The sequence below is a fragment of the Colius striatus genome, chromosome 2 (genome assembly GCF_028858725.1).
Source record: "Colius striatus isolate bColStr4 chromosome 2, bColStr4.1.hap1, whole genome shotgun sequence".
In the NCBI taxonomy this organism is placed as follows: Eukaryota; Metazoa; Chordata; class Aves; order Coliiformes; family Coliidae; genus Colius; species Colius striatus.
This window is the reverse complement of record NC_084760.1, coordinates 84,246,551-84,269,150: the sequence shown is the minus strand read 5'-3', so window position 1 is coordinate 84,269,150 and position 22,600 is coordinate 84,246,551. Positions and strand designations below refer to the sequence as shown.

The following is a 22,600-nucleotide window of genomic DNA, read 5'->3' as shown; positions in this document are numbered from 1 at the left end:
TTGTGCTGTACGACATCACTCTTACCAAACCTTCCCCTTGCATTCTGTAACTTCAGTGAAGCAAAGTCCTACAGCCACAGCTGTGCAACACCATGATTTTGAGATTTCTAGAAATCCTTATGTTCTACTTCATCTCTCAGAAGAGCTTCAGTAAATAAAAGCAAAACAGGGAAAATACCATTTGAAACACAGAAATTGTCTGGGTATTTATTAGGACTACAGGAGATGTAAGTTTAAAATAGACGTCCAGAGGCTTCCAGGTACTTTCCCGAACCAATATGTTTTCGGACCAAATGAGTATCTGTGATTTCTCAGGTCCTATGGCAGGAAAGTTGGGGTTTTTTTTAAAGCATTGCTTATTTCATTGATGTGCACATTGCTTTTTTCCTAACTCTATGGTTTTCAGCCACAGATAATATTAAGCAGGCACAAAGGAGCATTACAGTGCCAGAAGGGAAAAGGAAGAACAGTAACTCACATACTTAGAGCCGACTCAGCAATTTACATCCAAATGTCAAGACCGAGATCCAATTTCATGAGGTTCATAAGAAATCTCTGTGGAGGAAAGATTTTTCTTTCACCACTAACTCAGACAGGTCTGAATACTATTGCTCAGTCTAGAAAGAATCTACTCTTGGTTCTTACAAAGATTGGTATTTCAGGGTTGTATAGCTAAAAGAAAGCTCAGATGGTAAATACTCCAGCCCATAGTTTTAAGAAAATGTTTGGCTAGAGAAGTGAAGGACCACGTTCAACTCGAGTAATTCATAAAAGCATCGGAAACGGATTTGGCACAGCTGTAGTGACAGACTTTTCACTGAGTCTTAAAGAAAGAATGAACTAAAAGTGTCAAGGATGATTCTGCAGGTCTTGTATTCAATTCTGTTCAACCAAGTATCATGTTTAAGCTATACATTACCATTAGCTGCCCCAAACAAGGGCTTTCTCCTCTGGGATTCAGTAAATTCATATAGATTCTTGTACATAACTTCAAGATCATCTGAGAGCCTGGCAGATACAGAAAGAGGTAGACCAGTTTGGATTTACTTGCAGAGTGAAGCCTCTCAGCTGACATAGGATAAGTGGATGGACTCTAGGACATTCAGACTTGCAGGGCAACCGCGTTTGCTGAGAGACTTAACCATTTTGGAGAAGAGCCTCAAGACACTCCTCATATCCCAGGAGTACTAAACCAAAGAGTCACTTGATATTCTGTTAGCAGTCTCCTTTCTCCATCGTCTTAAATACAAATATTAGCCCTGAGACCCATATTTCCTGGCAAATACCATATTTTACTGAAACAAATACATTTCCACAGAGTTGCCCTCTGGTTCTTGTAAACTGGCTCTCCCCAAAGGAATACATGCTGTACTTGAACTAAGCAGTATGCATGATGAAAAAACTGGTTTGGAGAACTGTTAATTCAAGAAAGAAAAATTACTTTAAATCTAAGCACTTTTTTTTGGATGATGATATATACATACCACTTAATGTTTAATAACTTTCAGAGAAGAGATTCCCTTAAGCTTGGCTCTTCATTTTACAACATAACATAAAGCTGTTTTTAAGAGGATTGTGCTGCATTAAATACAATGGCAGAAAAAAGGGAGAGGAAAAAAAATATAACAGGAATTTTTCTGAAGACTGGGTAGATTTGGTCTACCCTTGTCTTAGCTTTTTAAAGACATTTTTAAAATGAAAATCAAAGAAAAACAGTTAGTCTGCCATGTAGAGAATCTACTATAAACTGACAGAACATTTTATACATTTTCCAGTATTTCCTGCCTTTTAGTTTGTCTTTCCTACAAATTTTGTTCTACATAGTCCTACATATTGACTGAGATCAAACTACTTAGGCTGTACCTGTCTGGATCACCTCTTCTCCCCTCAAAAAACTGGTGGTAGTAAAAGGTCTTTTTTTAAAAAAACATTATTCCTCTGATGGACAGACTCTCTTCAATCTGATGGGAGGAATAAATCCTGTGAAACTAAAGTAGATCAAACAACCATGGAATTTATTATTTTTTTTTAACATCAACACACATTTATATTCATTTCCTGGTTTTGGCTGGAATACAGTTACTTTTCTTCCTACTAGCTGGTACAGTGTTGTATTTTGGATTTAGGATGAGAATAATGTTTTGGTTGTTGCTAAGCCATGTTTATACTAAGTCAAAGATTTTTCAGCTTCTTACACCACCCCACCAGCGAGGAGGCTGGGGGAGGCACAATAAGCCAGGCGACCTGACTCACAGCTGTCCTGTTGTATCTAGTGACAGGACAAGGGTTAATGGGATGATGCTGGAACACAAAAAGATCCATTTAAATATAAGGAAAACCTATTTTACTGTGAGGGTGAGGGAGCCCTGGCACAGGCTGCCCGGGGATGGTGTGGAGTCTCCTTCCTTGGGGGTCTTCAAGACCCGCCTGGACATTGTTCCTATGTGACCTGATCTAGGTGGACCTGCTTCTGCAGGAGGGTTGGACTAGGTGATCTCTAAAGGGTCCCTACCATTCTATGATTCTATGAAAGCAGACAAAGGGATATTCCATCCCATATGAAGTCATGTTCAGTAAGTAAGTAATGGGAATGCTGGCTGGGGTGGTTGCTTGGGAATTCACATCCAACATAACTAGGATAATGCCCTTCAATATCCAGGGATCATTTCTATGCATTCCATATTGTTAACAGCTTACTTTATATGGAATACTCTAATGATTTAATCAACATTCAATGAAATACTGTCTGACAAAAATACCAGCTACTGGTACATTTGAATTTGTCACCATCTGTGTCAAAAGAAGACCAATGCCTTAACTGGTTCACATTTTGTTATCTGAACTTATTTCTCCTTTTGGCAAAAGTAAGTTTCACATACAAAACTTAAATTTAGATAATGATACAGAAAGTCTTATGATGTCAGAGTTCTGCAACAGAAGCACTGAAAAAATGAAAGACTTGGCTGTTGGGAGTGGAGGTTTTGGTGTTTGGGGTTTTTTTAATTAAAAAAGCACTATTGCAAGAGCAGCATCCAATTTAGAAGACTAAATGAACTAGTGCCTAGTGTGCTACAGTATCTATAAACAGCAGCCAGAAGTATGCAGCAGACAGTGGAACAAGGTTTTGTATTTGACTTGGAAAAGTCAGAAGTACCTGCTCTGTAGCTCATTCAAACTAGATTCACTAATTGATGTGACACTATAACCACCTCTCTAGGAAGTTGCCCGGATAAGCAGGATCACCTCAGTGTTGTCCATGATAATATGTTCCCAGTCACTCATCTTGGCAAGCCTTTTCTCGCTTACTGTAGAAGCTGCTCTATAAAGACTCACAGCACGGAAAATGAGAAAGTTCCACCCCAGCAGAGAAGTTAATGAGAAGCCAGAACAAAGAATGCCACCAAACAATCATCTTAAAACTTCCTGAACAAGTTTTCATAGTACAGAACAAGAACACAACATTTACACAAACCTATATAATCTATACAGACAAAGAAAAGGATAAGCAAGAACTGTATCACACATCAGTTGTGGGGGGTTTCTCCTCCTTTTAAGTAAATAATCACATGTAGAGTAAGGTTGTGTGAGCTTTCAAAAAACTACTTGAGGCAATCTAAAATGCTTCAGATTGCTAGCACATAAAAGGAGACGAATCCCTCAGTTCTGTTGGGAAAACTGCCTGAGAGGACACACAGTGAAGCTGGTCAGGCAGTTGGTCAGTACTAAAACCACCAAAACTGTTCACATCACCAGATTATTTTTACTTTTAAAAAAACACCACCACCACAAAACTAAATCTCTCTTTCTTTCTCTGCATCCCAAAAAAACCCCAAGAAGCAGATCAGTGCTTCAAACTGGCCAACCTAGAGCAAAAGGGAAACATCTGTTACTTAATCTGGCATCGCTGTGAAAATAGTTAAAAGTACTTCCAATGGAAATTTGACTAGTCTTTCAAAAAATTATATTAAAAAAAACAACCACCAAAACCCACAAAGTCAGCAGAGATTTTGATTTGTATCATTAAAAAATGAATCTGATATAATCACTATATATCACAAAGAAACATTAACAATACTTGACCTAGGCAACTAAGCATGTAATGGAAATTCCAATGCTCTTGCCCAGAGCTCAGGACAATTCTGTTTACCAAGTTCTTCTAAGAAAGTATAAAGCTACACGGGGAAAGAAAAGAAATTTAAGAAGACTGCGTAGCACATCTTGGGATGCACTACCAAATGGTCTTCCAAATGTCAGAATACACAACCCAGTGACAGTGTTCAAAGTTCCCAGGAAAACATTCTGGCTGAAACAAAGTCTGGCATTCATTTTCACAAAGGGCCAGGAAACAGAGGTGAGAGGAATGGGAAGAATTCTATACTCCTAGTTTTCCCAAGAGGTTTTGAAAGCTGCTCAGTAAACTAACGTGGCAGAAATAAAGAAAAATGCAACAGGCATTAAATATCTGTATCATCTTTCAATGTCTAAGCACCAACTCTAACCATAAGTATCACAGTCCAAGTCACAGATGTCATATAACTAACGTCATAATCATGCCTACACCAAATCTGAATAAAATCCACTGAAATCAAGGATCTGCTTGCACAGCTAGTTTCAGTATCGATACCACAGTTAGGTAAATCCATTATATTAAAAACATAGTAAATTGCCCATGTTCTACCTGGAAAGCATTTCTGTAAGTTGCACAAAGCCAGCATATGCCAATTCAAATGCACCCCTGTGCCTTGATTGCAGTAGATGGTGTTTGAAGTAATCTCCAATATTTTTAACCTGAAAAAAAAAGAGAAAAAACACGAATTTACTATATAGAGATAATTCATTTTTATATGGAAGATATTTCTGCAATTAAAAGCTGCAATTCTTCCCTTGCCTGTAAAGGCCACTGTCTAAAGCCAAAAGCCATTAGAAGTCTTATCATAAAAAAATAAGCCCAAACCACCATTTACTTGAAGGATAACAAATATTGCATTAACTTTTTCAGGTTAAAGGGATGCTGCTATGTTCTTCAAAAAAAGGAGAAAAAAAAAACCAAACAACCATTAAACTAGTTATTTGTCCAAAAGGAAAAAACTCAGATTTTAAGAAAAGAAAGGGACAACTCTAATTTTCAGAAGAAACAAACTTAGAATATTTATTTGCCTTCACTCTTACCTAAAATCCCAAGGAAGGTAACTACTAAATAATAACAGCAAAAATAAATAGCTAAAAAAGAAAAATCTGAGAAAGACAAGAAATTTAAACTTCAGAAATTGTGCATAAGGGAAACAAATCTACTTTAGCTATTTTTCAAGTTCTAATATTCTGCATAATTGCCTTGGACTACTAGAAACAATTTTAAAATTAAAGGAAATGTTGTATGTGTGTAGTAAACAGAAATACCAGCCTCAAAAAGCTAAATCCTATAGCTGAGGTTTCACTGATAGTTACTTTCTAGAGCTGTATTAGGAAACCAAGTTTTTAAACTTGTTTGGAAGCTTACAATTTCACACAATCTCACTCTACTTTTTTTCAATTTCTTTTTCTAGAATTCTTATTAACTTTCAAGGTCTAAATCAAACAATATCATTTGCTTCAGATACATAGCAAATATTTAATTCTATTATGCCAAATTTTCCTCAGCAATCTTTCCTAAGCAAAAGGTTCTTCAAAGCTTTTATGTGAAACTAAGTATAAAATTATATCAAGTTTCCTTTTAAATAACAGAATAAGCAAAATTTTATAAAGAACATGTTGCAACAGTCTGACAAGTAATAAAGAAATCAGAAAAGTTAATGTTATATATAGCTACATGGTTTTCCATTCTACTATTAAGAAATTCATATTACCCAAGCAATGAGAAAGCAATAATTTTTTAAAAAGAATTGGAGAAAAAGTCTGCTATTATTTCCCGCACCTAAAACCGACCTAATTTGAAACAAACAATACCTGGAGATAGTTGACTTAAACCAGTTATTTTTAAGTAGATTTTATGGTAGTTTATGTACGGAGAGGGTTTCAATTTTCTAACCCAAAAGCAGAACTAAGTGCTCTTCTTTCAGAATGCGCTAGTCTACAGATAAACCAACTCTCCAGGTGTACAAACAAAACCAAACCAAGACAATCATACACATGCAAATCAAATTAGTCCCGTTCCATCATCACCACTCTTATATTGTTAGAATAATTCATAAAGATTATTTTTTTCCCCAGGTCACCTAACTTTGAACTTTACTATTTATATTTCTAAGTTTTCTGCAATAGCCCCATTGACTAGAAAGCTTACTTCAAATCGCTCTCTTATACGTTCATTTCCACTCATAGGACAGTGTTTGAAGCAAAAGCACTGCCATAACTCAGTTCTTGCAAATGACATAGGACTAGTCCAGAGACGAGTGCATAAGTATGCTTACCCAAAAGCATCATGCCATCCATAAGCACACACCTTATCAGTGTCACAAAACCAGTACTTCATAAGTCGGAATGGAGAACAAGTCAAAGAATTCACATTTCCCACATCACAAAGATCCACAGTAACTACGAAAGGTGATTCTACCAGCTTCGCTTACACAAGAAATAATACTGCAGTTCAAGTCAAAACATTTGAATATGGAGCAGGGAGCAAATATCTTAAATACATTTGACTATCTTGATCAAAGACCTAGAGTACAACAGATTAGTCTTATTAATTTAACAGTCAACAATTTACAGGACCATGCCTGCTGCCGAGACAAATAATCTCAGTATTCAAGACACAAATTCTGTATAAGGTTCTGAAAGTCCTCTAAGAAGTAGTTGACACATTTGTGCCTCTGTATCTTCTTTTCCTGGCAGTAAGATGCCACTAATGTAAGATCCTACATTCTAGAGGGTGTTTTCTTCCAAACTGTTAGGAGAGGAGGGCTTTAAATCCCAAAAAAGAATGAAAAAGCACCTCACAGTTAGAAACAACTAGTAGCTAGTGAACTATTGCCAACCATACCTAAGTCCTGAGGAGAAAGACTGATTACATTAAGAATGAAGGAGAGACTGGTTTTTATTTTGGGGGGGTTATTTGTTAGATTGCTTTAAATTCTTCCTTGAATAGAACACAAAGTCCAAAGCAGCAATGTGAGCTACACTTTTGCACCAGTGGCACATACAAGTAACAAATACTGAGGGTTGTCGGCATTTCACAAGTCTTCCGTGTATTTGCACATTCCACCACAAGGGCTGGGATCATCTCTCTCAGCTGGGTTAACACAAGCAGAACTCCCAGCATGGGGACAGTACTAAGTCTTTACTTTTGCTTGCCTGTCCTTTTTCACTTCATTACATGGCTCTGGCAAGCCTATCTCTCAAAATCATCTTAAAACTTCACAAGTAAGATAAATGCGAGTTTGAGGAAGAGCTACAAGTTCCTCCAGGCTTGGAGCACTGTCTCATGATTTGCAAGTCATATGACAAAATCAACACACAGTCTTTATTAGGTATCATATTGCTAATTACCTGGTGGTTACTACCAAATGATACTTTTTGTATCAACTGACTTAAAAGGCAAAGCTTTGAGTCTGCCATCTCTGGACATCAACAGTTAAATGGTTGAGTGCAAGGTAAATATATACTTGAACAGAGTCCTTCAGAGAAACTGGGCACTTCCAATGTCTGTTTTTAAAGGCAAAGTAGCCATCACAAAATGGCTTAGGCCTTCGCAGAATCACTGAATGGTAGGGTTGGAAACAACCTTTAAAGACCATTAAGTCCAGTCCCCCTACTAAAGCAGGTTCACCTAGATCAGGTCACACAGGAACACATCCAGGGGGGTTTTCCTGGGCAGCCTGTGCCAGGGCTCTGTCACCCTCACAGTACAACATTTGTTCAAGCAGAACTTTTCCATGACTGCCAATTCAAATATAGTATTCTGAGACTCCTCTTTACAGTCATCTCCACATCAAGGAGCTGAAGATGTTACGGTCAATGTGCTCAAATGCCATGCAAACCCAGTATCTTAACTGCAAATTTGGTATCATCCCAACTTCCTAGCAACAAAAAAACCCAAAAATCAGTATAAAACAAGCTGCCTCTCTGACAACATTTCCTATATAGATACATACTGCAACAGACAGCTACATGGAGGAATCAATTAGTGCCATGAGTGGCCAGCTAACACCACTGCCTACCAAGAAGCATAGTTCTGTTGTGCCCTTCTTAATGTGGAAAAGCATCAAAAGACACTGTCTTGTCATTTGCTCAATTTAAAAAGGGGTAAAAGTAATTAAAGGACTATGAGAAAACTCAACACTCACTATGATATTTTGTCTGAATAAATTGTGACATTAACACTGATCCCATAAGGTACAATTTAACACAGTTACCGTCCTAGACATGATGCAAGGTAGAAGCCAAGGAAGGCTTTGCAACAGGATGCCACAGAATGGCCAAGTACTAGACTTTTCTCAATAATTATTTAGCCATGAGTGCAGGCAATAAGATCAAGGTTTCTCTCAAGTTTTTCTCCTCTGTACTCTTACATCTCTTTTAACACTTACAAAATAAACAAAAAAAATAATAGCAATTTTAAGAGAAAGCTCCACATGCATAAGATACCAAAATCTAATGCTCTTATTTTTCAACACAGGAAAACATTTAATAGAAGTCTAAAGTCATAGTGGTTCTGGTATTGACTTTTCTAGTAATTTATGATGGTATCTCCCTTTTTTTTTCTTGTTCGATAGTGTAATGCCAGTTACAAACAGTACAGAGAAAATGCCCACACTTTCTCCTATAATATTTGTTATACATTCAGTCAAAATGTATTTCCTTGCAAGCCTGAGGAAAATCAGGATTTCAACTGATTTCTCATCAGTGAACAGTTTTCAAATAAGAATGTAGATATGCTGTTTTACAGGAAGACATCAGAAGCATAAAGAATCTTATGAGGAATCTATTGGAAAAAAAGAGATGTGGCTTAATAACATAGCATTTCTGAAAGGACAGTTACTAATGTTTGCATTCTAAAGAAAGACAGAGGTTCTACAGAGTTAACTCATTCTAGTATACTGATTCCTTTTTGACTTGGAGCAGATTAAGGAATGTAATGGTGGAAAAGCGTATCTGTACTCCCATCTACCCTCCAGACCACTGCAACAATACAAGCATAGCTGTTAACCAGATGGAAATATGAGCGTATAAACAATGCAAGAATAAAGATACTAAAATTATCTCTGTGGCACCACAACATTAGGTAAGGTTAAGAAATAAAATCTGTAGTACATTACACAATTACTTAAAATAGAAAGTTCTAATACCTAAGGAAAAACTGAATAAGTATTTTCTGTAAGAAGCAAAATGAAGTTAAAAAGTGGTATGTCTTGCATATTTCAGTCTTCCATGTACAGACTAGTTTTCTTGAAATCATATGGAAATGAAAAGGTCATCACTTAAAACCAGAAATTTAATAAACACAAAATATTTCCCAAATAAATGCCTGTGGTAATCTAATTTCTTGTAAACACTGCACTCAACACGCTACAAAAGATCCAGATGGTATATTAATGTTTCTGATCTTTTAAGGAAAAAAAATAAAATAAATGGAGGAAAGAGTCACACAACATACAAATTATTCATAATTCCCTTTCCTATGGAGGACAAGAATATAACTAAGTCAGCAAATTCGACTTGCAGAATTATTGATTATTAAGTTCAATTAATGAAGAGCTTTAAGTAAAATCTCAACATCTAGAATTCAAAATGAAACAAAAGACATTTTAAATATGAAGTCAGTTTGGAAGATTTTCAGCAACTCTACTAATGTCCAATATATCCAGAGAGAGGGACAGAAGCAGGCAGATAGGCATTGGTATGCCTAAACATAGCATATATCTTATAAATAACTCAATACAATTAGAATAAATATTCCTGGAGTTTGTTAGCTTTATACAATAATTTTTTCACTTATCTGTTACTACTATAGTTATGTCTTCTGAATACCACTTCATAAAAATGTAGACTGTTAACCAAGTACAAGAAAACATGAAAAATCTTTTGTTGTTTTTTTTATTGCCATATTTTTCCCATACAGAATGCAGAATTTTAAAAAAACACTTTTCTGAAAGTTGCCTTCCACCACCACTACTCCAAAAGAAAGTAAAGGTTTTGTAAAAATAATACTTCCCTACCTGTTCTACAGTAATCAACCCAGCTGAAGTTTCAGATGTAGCCTGTAAAGGCAAAAGTTTACACAGTGTCCCTAAAAGCAGAGATACTTCCTTCATGCTTCTCCAGCAACATACAAGCACCATTTGAGCTGTGACATCGCATGTTTGCCTTTCTTTACCTTAAAAATAAAAGCAAATAAATTAAACAGTGGAAACTCAAGGTTCTCAGACAGTTTTGTAATTTAAACTTAATTTAGCCTGATCTTAAAAAAAACAACTAACTATGAAAAACAAATTCTAAACTTGTTAACCCAAAAGATAATTCTGTTTTGCTGACATTGATTCAACTCCTGAACACTCATTGAACTTTATTTTGCTTGGAAGATGCAGCTGTACATGCAGCTGTGCAGCTGCACATTTTATCAAGAAACTGCTATTCTAGAGAGCCTAGTCCTTTGGTCACAAATGGTATTCACCTGCACACCACACTACACAAACACTTCCAACTTTGGAGCCAAGCTCCACCAAGCTCCACGTCAGTTGTCACTTCATATCGTCATTTCACCGTTCGCTGCATGTTACCTGGTTTTTAGCCCAGTCGCCCCCAAAGAAGAGGCCTGGCAAAGGCACCACATTCCTAACGCAACATCCCCATCTGGTGGCCACTGTGCCACTTGACCGTGTTTACAGACCATGAAACAAAACATATGGTACAACTTCTAAACACTGGAAAAAAAAACATGCGAGGAAATAAATTTCGAATATTTAAGACTTAAAATGCCTGCACAAACTATTAAATTTAAAAATGTACAGGTATTCCATAAAAAGGCATTCTGGCACACACTACATACACCAAAGTTCACAATTTCTTCATCACTGTAAAACTCAATTTCATAGCTGTTATTCATTAAAGCAAACAAATGCAATCTAACATTTTCCCACTGCAATGTTCCCAATAGAAGCTTCTGCTTATGGAATTTTATGCAGCAAGTTTTACTGTGTGAACATATTCCCCACTAGCCTTGTGAGAGGGAAATCACACTAACACCATTAAGCAAGAAACGCTTCAAAAGCGTTGCTTGACAGAAAAGTTTTTAAAGATTACCTGGCCAGCACAGTTATGGCAAGAGAACCTAGGCCAATATCAAAACAATTCCTTTTCACTCGTGCTCTATTGAGATTAGACACAATACTCCAGAAAAAAAAAAAAGTGAATTAGTCTTTAAAACCATGTCCATGAATAACTAGCTTCTAACAGATTTATGTAAGAACTGAAACATTATGCGGAGTAAATACCTTCCAATTTTGATCACTCACGTATAAAGGATATCTTGATTTAATCACTATTGGATTTACCTCTCATTTCTGTGCAAATATTTTCCATTGGCCTGTGCTCAGCCAGCTTTTCAGTCTCTACTTTGCAGTGTTCTTCCAAAGTTTTTGCTTGCACAAAATAATCATTCGTGTCCTGTGGTTGAATCTCATGCAGAATCATCTGTAGACGATCTGCACTTTCTACACATAAAACAAGGAATAAGACACTTTCAGTTTCTTACTTTCAGTTTTTATAGAAATGTAATTTATTTTGGGTATGTTAGAAAAAGGAAAGTTATTACCACTAACAAAAGAAAAACCAAAAAAAACAAACAAACAAACAACAAAAAAACTATAGTGATTACAAGGATTAAGGAAGAACACTGGACTTTAAATTCATCTGTTCTAAAACAGATGCAACAACACATTGGGGTATTTTAGTGCAGAAGTAACGACAACCTCTATCAGAAGTTAAAAGATTGGCTTAAGCTTATGACACAAAATGAGAAGTTGAAAGGAAGGGATTCTAGTTTTAGCTCTGAATCCCTGTGAAACAAACAGAGCTTCAAATGCTTCAGATTCCACTAAAATTGTTTTAGTGTTGTCTTTCTTTGTTTACCTGAATCACTGTCCATTGGAATCAGACCTTCTGGTGACGAGCTCTGTACTACAGGTGACACTACAGCAGAGAGTTTATATGACATCAGAATGAGCCTGGCAACCATTTCCTTCCACTCAGCTACCAATGTCAAGTTACTTAAAAAAACAAAAATAAAAATCACAAACAAGAACTGCACAATACGGTTTAAAAACAATTTTATTTTTAAAAGAAAGAACTGAATTTACAAATACTTCCACATGAGTATTTATAAAAAGTATAAATGGAGTACCGTTTGAAAATTCCCAAGACTGAGTTTAATACAGGCAAAGGAAGTACCCAACAGCTCGCTAAACAGTGCTGCAGCTAGTAAGATTTCTAAAAGCCACAAGTACTGGATTTCCTAACAACACTGTATGCTTCCAGGTTCACCTGAGCAGCTCTTCCACTGTGATTAAATACAGAATTACAATTTACTATTTAGCAGTATGTTTTACTTACTTCAAAGGTAATTGCTGCAAAGCCCCAGTTATACAATGCACTCTCCCATACATTGGGAATGATGCTGCTGCTTGAAGCAGAGACTTCTTAGCTTGAAATATTTCTTCTTCAACATTCATCAACAAAAGCTTGATAACTAAAAATTTTAAAAGAACAGATTTGCAGTATACATACCTACATATTGTATTTTCTAAGAAAAAAATCTGCTTTAAACAACTAGGAATAAAGTCTGTTTACACAACAATTCAATTGAAGATGTACAGCAATTTCCTTGTTTACACTTTTCACTGTTTTGTCAGTTAAACGGAAGTTATTTTTGATTTTCAGTTACCTAAACTTCAGCAATATTTCTTTCAATCAACTTAATCTGTCTATCCAAATCAAATAGCAGCTGTGAAAAGCACAGCTCAGATTGTACACTTGGGGACAATCCCACACTTCATCAAGTCGAAAGAAGTTACCTACCACATACAGACAGTCAGACTTCACCCTTAGAGCCAGGTTAATACAACAAGCAGTTTAGCAGAATATTGACAATTAGAAGTTTACGGTTAAATATTTAAATCCTATCTTAGTCACTAAAGAACCTGCCTGATTTTCAAGTATACAAGTGCCTGTTTTGTTTCTATTTATACTCTTAACCATCTCAATGTCAGGATCAGAATGAATTACAGACTCAAATTAAGAACTAAGGATAACTAACAACGTGAGATACTCTAGAACAATCAGATATGAGGTTACTCATGCACACCTGTTTTATTTAAGGCAACCACAACCATGTCTCAAAAATCATGATTTCACTGCATATGAAGATGGTATTAATAGGCATCTATAGAGAAGCCAATAACAGCACCAAAAAGTTGACAACAGTGAATTTACTACAAATTACATCTAATGCTTCATTACAAATAATGAATTTAAATATTTCAGATCCATTGCAAAATTACAAAAGGTGGAAAAAGTCTGTTAATGAATTTGCCAAGTCTACCAGAGTCTTGAATTTTCATCCTGAGGCATTAAACCAAACAAAAATATTCTACACATGAACAAAGTTTAATTACTGCAGAAACAGGTGCACAGGACTGCAAACCACTCAGTAAACCGGTTCCAAGTGAACAGAGATTGAAGGACAGTGCTGCAAATACCAAGTACTGGAACACGACAATACAGATAAACTATGGCTGCCTTCACTCTGTGTGAGCAGGCTCTTAGAGGAAGCTTCCTTTCCCACACATTATTATAGAATGGTAGGGGTTGGAAGGGCCTTTTAGAGATCGTGCACAGCTTCATCAGGTTGGCTACCAGGGCTCCAATATCACTTCTTCTCTGAAACAGTAGCAAAAGCCATCCTCTAAGAACATTCAATACGCTCAACATGAACAGGACTAGATTAAGACCTTACTAAGGCATCTGGCTTCTTAACAGCAAAACAAAGTAAAATTCTCTTAGAAATAGGCATCTCTTAATCGTTATACCCCTACCAAAAGCTTTAAGGAAAAGCAGTAAGGTTTCAAAAAAAAATAAAAACCATAGGGGTTGATTTCCCCAAAAGCTTACCTGCTAAAGTGTTCTTCTCCACTGTACTCAGTGATGTGTTTTCATCCATCTGGGGATTATACTCAATCCATTTTCCTAAACAAATACACTGTAGTCCTTTATGATGTACTAAAAAGTTCAATAAATATGAAGCAGTGACACAATCGTATGGCTTGGTACTTGTGCTAAGATCCATTGCTGCTTGGAACAGGAGATCTAGATTTTCAGAAGCCTAGAAAAAAAAAAAACAAAACACAAACACACTATTGCTTATTTTATTGAGCTTCCATATTGATTTTATTAAACTACTTGGTGTCCTACAATCCAAGAATCTGCTTTTCAATAAGTTTGGTGGTATATATTATTTAAGAAACACTTATTTTGTACATTGATCATCTTACACTTAGAACATGCAAGTGTATTTATTTAACAAAGACACGGTTGCATACACATAGGAGATGGGGACAGTAATTTATAAAGCAGTATCCAAACACACTGCACTTCATAGGAAGATAGGTTTTTGGTGGGTTGGGTTTTGTTGGGGTTTTTTTCAAAATATTGTGTTTCATCTGCTAGCAGACATCACAGAGAATTTAGTTTATCAGGAAGCAGTATTTGTTGACAAATACTTACAATTTTAAAGGTATCTTTTTATGAAGTGATACTGATTTTTCTGTTTAAGCCAAAGGGCAAAATTTGGGAGAAATTAAAAAAGACAATCAGACAATGAAATCTGAGATCAATCAGAAAGGAAAAGAAACACCGGGCTGGATTTCTTAAACTGCAAGAGTAACCAAGTCAAAATGCCTCAAACATTTATAAAAGGAAGTCACAGCTAAGCAAGGAACACATATTAACTATTTCTCTGATAGTTCACAGTCACATCCAACAAACTTCCTTAACTCTCTCATCCATTAATGCAACAAGCCTCCTAAGGAAAGGGTAGAAGCTGTGTAAAAATACATAGAAGATGCTAGCAATGAACGCTACCTGGAGGCAACTTGGAGAGATTTCTAATTTTCAAGAACTATGCTTTGTACCTAAAGCCATGTATCTCATATAATACTGAACATTCATCCTTCAAAAAGAGTTTAAAAGGACTAATTTTGTAACTACATACCTGTAAATTAAATGCAACATCACGTAACTTCATCAAAAGCACAAATGCCAGGACTTTGACTTCCTCAAAAGTACTGGTAAAACACTGGATCAACGTTTGGACACGAGTAGAATCAATCTCCTGATCCAACTGAAATACCTGTATCTGGCCTGTTCAAAGGAATCAACACCTTACATAGTTTTGCTGTAATTCTTTCCAGAATATGCAGTATACTCATAGTTTGCTTAGTTGTACTAAAAGAAGCACTAACATAAAATTTTTGCTAAATCATCATTATTTTAGCATTACGTATTTTTCTTAATAGGTCATAAAATGCCATGTTTACAGTTGAAAAAATAAAGTTGGCATATCCAAAAGCTATTGCTTAGTAATACAGAAAGTAACTTATCATGAAAACCAGAACCCCATTTATTCACTTGAAATTCAGACGAGCATAATCTTTATTTTACTTTTTCTTAAAAATTATTTTCTTGGAAGTATGCAATATTAGAACATAACTCCTCTCAAAAAAGGCTTAAAACTTCAGCGTATTTGGCAGTTTTGTTTTTGAGATTCTTTTTGTCACACAAAGAATCCCCTAAAATGGAAGTCATTCATGATTTATCAGGGGTTTGGAAAAAAAAGATCCACCAAGAAGGCATTTTTTCTTCCTTTTAAAAAGCAGCTTTTAACTTGTGTGTCTCATTTCTTTAAAACTAAAATATGGTTGCAATTTAAGACTCAAAAAGCACTTTTGTGTTGGCCATACAATCCAGAGACAAAACTTAGCAAGATCGTCAATACACCAAGGTGCTACATAACATATCTTGATCTGAGGTTGTCATAACACTGTAAAGAAAATGTAAAGTAACAGCAGCACATTATAAACTGTCCAATTAAACTTTCCTTTGATTAGTGTAATACCTCCATGGGGGATCATAGAATCACAGAATGGTAGGGGTTGGAAGGGGCCTTTAGAGATCACCTAGTCCAACCCCTCCTGTCAAAGTAGGTCCAGCTAGATCAGGTCACACAGGAACCCATCCAGACAGGTTTTCAAGACCTCCAAGGAAGGAGACTCCACACTCTCCCTGGGCAGCCTGTGCCAGGGCTCCCTCACCTGAACAGTGAAATAGATTTTTCCTTACGTTTAAATGGAACTTTTTGTGTTCCAGCTTCATCCCATTACCCCTTGTCCTATCACTAGATACAACAGAAAAAAGTGATGCCCCAACCTCATGACGTCCACCATTTAGATATTTATAAATATTAATGAGATACCCCCGCAATCTCCTCTTCTACAGACTAAACAGCCCCAGTTCCCACATAAGGAAGATGCTCCAGTTCCCTGATCATCTTGGTGGCCCTGCTCTGGACTCTTTCCAGAAGTTCCCTGTCCCTCTTGAACTGGGGAGCCCAGCTAGGGATACGCAAGCCTTTTCAGTCAAGCGTTTTTATGGTCTGAACATTGTAAATTACTCCATTCCAACATCTTGACAGTACGTAAAATTATCAAATATATGGAAACTTGTCCAAATTTTTTCTTCATAGGAACAACAACAACAAAAAAATCATAGAAAAACTTTGCTAAAAAATATGCAATAAAATCCCAATTTATGGAAGATATTCAATAAAACCATAAATATTTGCATTTACTTCAATATTCCATTTTATAATAAAACTATTCTCCTTCCTTTCAGGTAAAATGAAAATAACACAGGAAATGCCACAGAAATTAAGGACTTAGTAAATTTCTTTCACAGTAAAAGATATTCTAACTGGCCTAAAAGAATATTCTTCAATATCTCCTGCTCCTACAGCCCATAAAATTAGGCATCTCACCTTTTGGAACTGAAAATATTTCTGCTACTGATCCTAAAATAGTTAGTGCAGAAAATCTGGTTGGGTGCGATGAACCAGGAAACAGTACCTCAAAAAGTCTGTCACATATTGACGACATGAAATCCTGAAAAAAATCACAACAAAAAAAAATAAGACAGTTTACTTGCTGCTCTACAAACAAAAGTCTAAGTAACTGAATTCAGGATATTCTTCTTTACATATTACCTGAGAAATTATGATCTTACAGTTAATTTTGAAAGAGTGAGAGGCCAATCTTCATGAGCCTTCAAATAGCAAAACAAGATGAATAAAAAAAGAAGTCTTCATACAGAAATCTTCATGCTGAAGCTCTGTCATTCATTCTCTCACTGATCATTCTGGAGAGCTAGAAAAAGGCTGAAGCTCAATGCATCTCTATTTCAAGCCCAAGTAACGCACATCATTTAAAACTTGCTACTAAACTGCCAGCAGCTGACAGGACATTAACCTGAAAATTTTAGACTGAATTGCAGGTACATGTCCAGTCATTCCCCACTTACTTCTGTTTAAGTTCACATCACAGAGTAATCCCCTAGAAAACAACCCTTATTGCTTTTAGACAAAATTAACCTTAAAGATATACTCCAAATACTAATAGGCACCCAGTTCATGAAATAACAGTACATTTAAAGAAGTGCATACAGAGCGAACAACGTCCTCACCACTTGTTTTGTTTTACAGATTTCTTCCTTCTGCATTGCACCATACCCTAACACAGACACAGCCTAACTTACCCAGAGGTGTTCAATAATGAAATATTTCAGAAATGCTATCCCATTGAATGCCATCCATCTGCATCTCCAGCACTGTAACTTACCTTATATTGCTGCAAAATCACCAAAGGATGCCTTTTAGCCGAGTTTTCAAGTAACTCTTGCTTGGTTTTATTTTGCTCCAACTTATAAAGCACCTGGGAACTTTCTTGTATCCTACAAAATAACTTTCAGAACAAAACAAAAAAAATAGGTGAGGCAAGAATCATTAACAGTTAAGTAAGGGAAATGGGGATTTTCAGCTCCTTTTCCAAATCATACAGTTGGTAATTTTTAAAAAGATTGCATACAGTATAATACAGAACAGATCCTTCTCTCTCCATAAAGTATTTTGCTCCTCATCTATCTTTTGACCTTTTTCCCTTCCCTCTGCACCTCCAACACCTCCAATCTTTCTCCTTAAATTCATGCCTAGTCTTCCCCTCCCATCTCCTCATTCTGTTGAACATATGTTCCACTCTAAAACAAAACATCAGTTAATGCATGTAAATTTTATAGCTTCAGTATCTCTTACACAGTTCAACTCACCTCAGTAGTGCTTCCCCCAGCTCTTTTATTACCCACTAGTAGTATTTCCTTTCATATTATACTCTAACACAATTTTTTCCATCTCATATTCTGCACCAGGTGAAAATTGAAAGAGATGGACTTCCCCTTTGTTTCCGACAAACCCATTCCCTCATTTTTCCCCATTTCACATTATTTTCTCCTTCCACACTGCTTTGCTATTAACATCTTCCAAAACGTTCTTTACATGTACATGGTTTCCTCATTTTATTTATGATCTATATATGACCTTGGCAACATCCACACTGTTGACACACTCAGTCCCTGCAGACTGTAACAGCACAGTCACATGTCACAGTGCTCCCTTAATATTCCTTCACCTTTGTCTTCCAAGTCAGGTTGCCATGGCTTATCAAGTGACAGTGAGTTTGCCTGAGGTCTGGTAAATCCTCATTAAGCACACTCTTAACTCCACAGCAAAGGCAACCCAAAGTTGATTGCTTACTCTACACCACATTAGTTTGCTGTTGGTAAAGTATGCATATGCTGACAGATGAAGTAATGCTTGCCATCGTTCACAATCAAGTTACTATGCCTGTCAATTTCTTGTTTAAGCCATCCTTGGCCAAAATGACTTCTCACCCTTCAGTTAGGTAACACATGCAACACAGTCCTGGTCTTAGAGCTCCTACTCTTCATACTCAGTAGATTTTTTTTTTTAAGTCTATATAACTAATACAACAGGCACATGAGACACTGTTTATAGTTTGAAATTACCTTTCTCAGTAAAGAATTTATCTGTTGCCTTACTGAAGGAGACTGGCTGTTCAAGTTGTACAACATGAAAAATTTTATTAGTTCCATTTCTTCCACCGACACAATTTCTGTGCTACGATGAGTTTCACAAAGTAAACCTAAAGCATCAATGCAAACCTGAAAGATATTTAGATGTTAACCACAAAACAGTTAGTTACAGACTCTATAAGAATACCTTTGTTTTAAAATAATGCTGACACAGTATTTAGGATTGAAGTAATTCTTCTAATTTAAAGACACACAAAAAAACCTCCATTATTCCTTTACCTGATTGTGCTGATGAACTAGACCCTGTCTTATACATTCAGTGGATACAAGACCATTGCTCATGATATTTGAAAGTTCCAGGTGTCCATGAGCCCTCGCTGTTCTTAGGCATGCCATTAATGCTCCAAGAGCTCCTCTAGTACTGTGAGAGCCTAAAGAAAACGAAAACCAGTAATAATTACAGTTTGATTAATGCAAACAATGTACTAAAAGCAATGCTCATCAGAAATTCCCAATACTTCCAACATATGACTCCCTTTTCTTTACCACAAAACCCCAAGACAGTGTCATAGACCAAACTAGTTCTAAATTGCCTCATTCCCAAAAAGCTTTGTCTTGAACATGTCATACAAAAAAAACCCAGAAGAACCTGTCAAGTCTCACATGCTCTTATCTTAGAATTACACTAAATCATGTCAAAAACTATAGAACATACATGTCATATTCACATATTTGTAACAAAAAACAATCTGCAAAGCCCTGTTACTGGACATGCCAGTGTAAGAAATAAGAGTTGAACAGAAAAGTAGTAGAAAAAAAATACTGGTATGTGGCAAAGGTTGCTTGTAAAGAAAATATGCTGTAAGGCACTCACAGTTAGAAAAATAATTATATTGCTCGTGGCATAAAGATACATTTGTGACTATTACAAATACCACTTTGAAATACTAACAGCAATAATAACCATCTGGATTTTTTCTCCCAAATTAATTCTAATAATAGCAATAAATCAGAAATCCTATTTCTGGTAGTTTTTTTTTTTTTTTAATTCATAATTATAAATAAAATATTTCTTTTCTTACCTAGATTAGCACTTGCAGAAGCCTGAAGAATTCTAATCATGTAGCTCAGACTGTCTGGGCTACATTTGAGTAATTTTGGTAAATAGTAATCTATTATATAAGTAGTTTGGTCATGGTTCCCTTCACACAGTATTACCAGAAGAGGAGAAACCCAGATGTCATGCCACTGGTCAATCCAGGTGCTTTCTTGAAAACTCAAAGTAAAATGGGCTTTGTGATTTGTAAACATGGTTTCCAAAAGATCACTGGCATAGGGTGCAAGAGACTGATCATTCATCACGTCCAAGATTTGTACAGGAATTGTTCTGTCCAGTTGTAGTATATTTTCAGTGCCCACACACTCCACAAGAGAGCCAAGAGAAATGTATTTCCCTTTTACGTGCCACTCCAAGCTTAGTAAATGCATTATCAGACCTGCGAAGAATGGGTCTGGTTTTTCATTAGATCCAGTAATGGTGGTTTGATGTATCTGAAGAAGATTCTTGAATATCAGTTTGGTCTGGTGTCTAACAGCATCCAGAGGGTGTTCCCAGTGTGTGTAAATATACTCCAGCAGCTTCCCACTTACATCTGAGTTCCCGTTAAGTTTCATTTTTAGATTTAGGGAGCCTGAAACAAGGGCAGCCAGTGCTGAATTAGTCCAGATAGCAAGGATTCTAGATAAAGACATTGCCATGCTGGATTCTTTTAACCTTTTAAAAAGAACAAACAAAAAAGTTCATTATTTGCAGTTGGGGTTTTTTTGCCTTTTTTATTTCAAAATAATTCTTCATCACATTCATTTACCTCACACTAAAACTGTCAAGGAGATACTAACAATTCATTGAAGAAAAGCAACAAACACAAAAAGGAGGTGCTGAACTGGATGTTGCCAAGTGTATGCTTAGTTACTTAATGTGCTATTAACAGGACACAGCCAAGACCCCCAGATCTGACAAGTCACTACACTTGTTACTTGGAAAACAAAAACAAAATTCAATATCCACATGCTAACATTTGAGCAGCATTATGTTATTGCACTCTTCTTGAAAATAGAAGGAAAACTTTTCATTAGCATGTGGAACTGAGTAGCATATGTGCAAAAGCAACACCACAAAACTCCAATGCAGGAACAAAGGTGAAAAGAACACACATTTTAATCTCCTATGCAATAGTGCTGGTGCAGTCAATGCTTGTATCCACAAAAAAAAAAAAAAGTTAAACCTCGCCTTACTCCAACTATTCCACTCATAGGCACACTTTGTTTTCTTCTGTACTTTTAAACGCATATGAGGTGATGTCCCGAACCTAAAGTTTGTCCACAGAACAACTCATTATGCCTCACCTTACCATTGGGTAGCTGGTAAACTAATCCCACTTATGTTGGGAGAACAAACTTTCATTTTAGCATACAAGAAAAAGTCGGAACTTAGAATTATCTGTGCAATATGAAGACATTGTATTTTTCAAACTCAGTGAGTTATTCTAAATATATTAAAAGGATTATGTGATCTGTAGATGAAATTAGTACCACTACACTGAAAAATATCAAAGACATATTCCACCAGGACCATATGAGCTATGCAAAAATTCAAGTATAAATACCAATGCACTTCCTCCCAAACGTGAAACAACACAAATCAAAACACAGGCTTACTCTGAACTCAAAGACAACAAGACTGATGCAATATCTAATAACAGTTTCTCTCCATTTTCACCCATGCTGCCATTCTTCCAGTCCAGCATAGCCAGTGCTCCATGGCAAAGAAAGAGAAGAACTGAGTCAGGGAGTTCTTCCATACAGAGAGTCTCACAGTTACTCATAAACCACACTGGCACGCCTGTGTGTTTCATCAACCCAAGAAGCAAGTCATTGACCTGTAATAGCAAAATAACACCCATTACTGTATCTCAGCACAGGTAGAAAACTATTGTGTGCATCACTGAGCATCTTAGAAATCCGAGGAAATTTCTTGTACATTGTCTTTCTCAAATTCAAAATCCCAGTCTTAAATTATTTCACATGGCAAGAACAGAATAAAGGATTTACACTCCAGCAAGACTGATACAGAGTTTGCCAAGTCCTGCTATTCACATTAGCAAAGCTTCTGATCAACACTGGTGGCACTGATTAATGACACTGTGACAGCCAACAGTCTTTAGCAAAGAAATACACTTACCAAGGAAGGTAATTCTTCAGTTGGCTCATACATAGCCTTAGTAAACAGAATAAAGGCCAGTCCTGAGGTAGTCTGTACAGTTTGCAGGAGAGTTGCTACACGGCACAGAAAGATATTTGACATCAGTGTACAGCAAACCTTATGTGCTAGAACTATGTATCAAAATTATGAATATGGTATTGAATTTTCCTAGACAATTTGTAGTTGTATAATCAC

The 22,600-nt window shown here is 36.3% G+C and overlaps 1 protein-coding gene across 2 annotated transcripts in view; it reads right to left on the bottom strand.

Moving 5' to 3' along the window:
* Positions 1-22,600, bottom strand: part of THADA (THADA armadillo repeat containing) — a 167,090-nt gene that overhangs the window by 135,702 nt on the left and 8,788 nt on the right. Inside the window, exons 9-22 of one of the 2 annotated variants that reach the window (XM_061991338.1) lie at positions 22,385-22,479; positions 21,862-22,082; positions 20,226-20,917; positions 19,423-19,574; positions 19,117-19,272; positions 17,877-17,999; positions 17,021-17,144; positions 15,200-15,348; positions 14,101-14,311; positions 12,544-12,679; positions 12,064-12,200; positions 11,487-11,645; positions 10,152-10,309; positions 4,679-4,788 (exon numbers count right to left, since the gene is read on the bottom strand). In XM_061991338.1, the coding sequence (XP_061847322.1) occupies positions 4,679-4,788; positions 10,152-10,309; positions 11,487-11,645; positions 12,064-12,200; positions 12,544-12,679; positions 14,101-14,311; positions 15,200-15,348; positions 17,021-17,144; positions 17,877-17,999; positions 19,117-19,272; positions 19,423-19,574; positions 20,226-20,917; positions 21,862-22,082; positions 22,385-22,479 (2,623 nt within the window). Of the gene's footprint in view, positions 1-4,678; positions 4,789-10,151; positions 10,310-11,486; positions 11,646-12,063; positions 12,201-12,543; positions 12,680-14,100; positions 14,312-15,199; positions 15,349-17,020; positions 17,145-17,876; positions 18,000-19,116; positions 19,273-19,422; positions 19,575-20,225; positions 20,918-21,861; positions 22,083-22,384; positions 22,480-22,600 lie in introns of those variants that run through there. The other variant, XM_061991337.1, reaches the window with a different exon arrangement.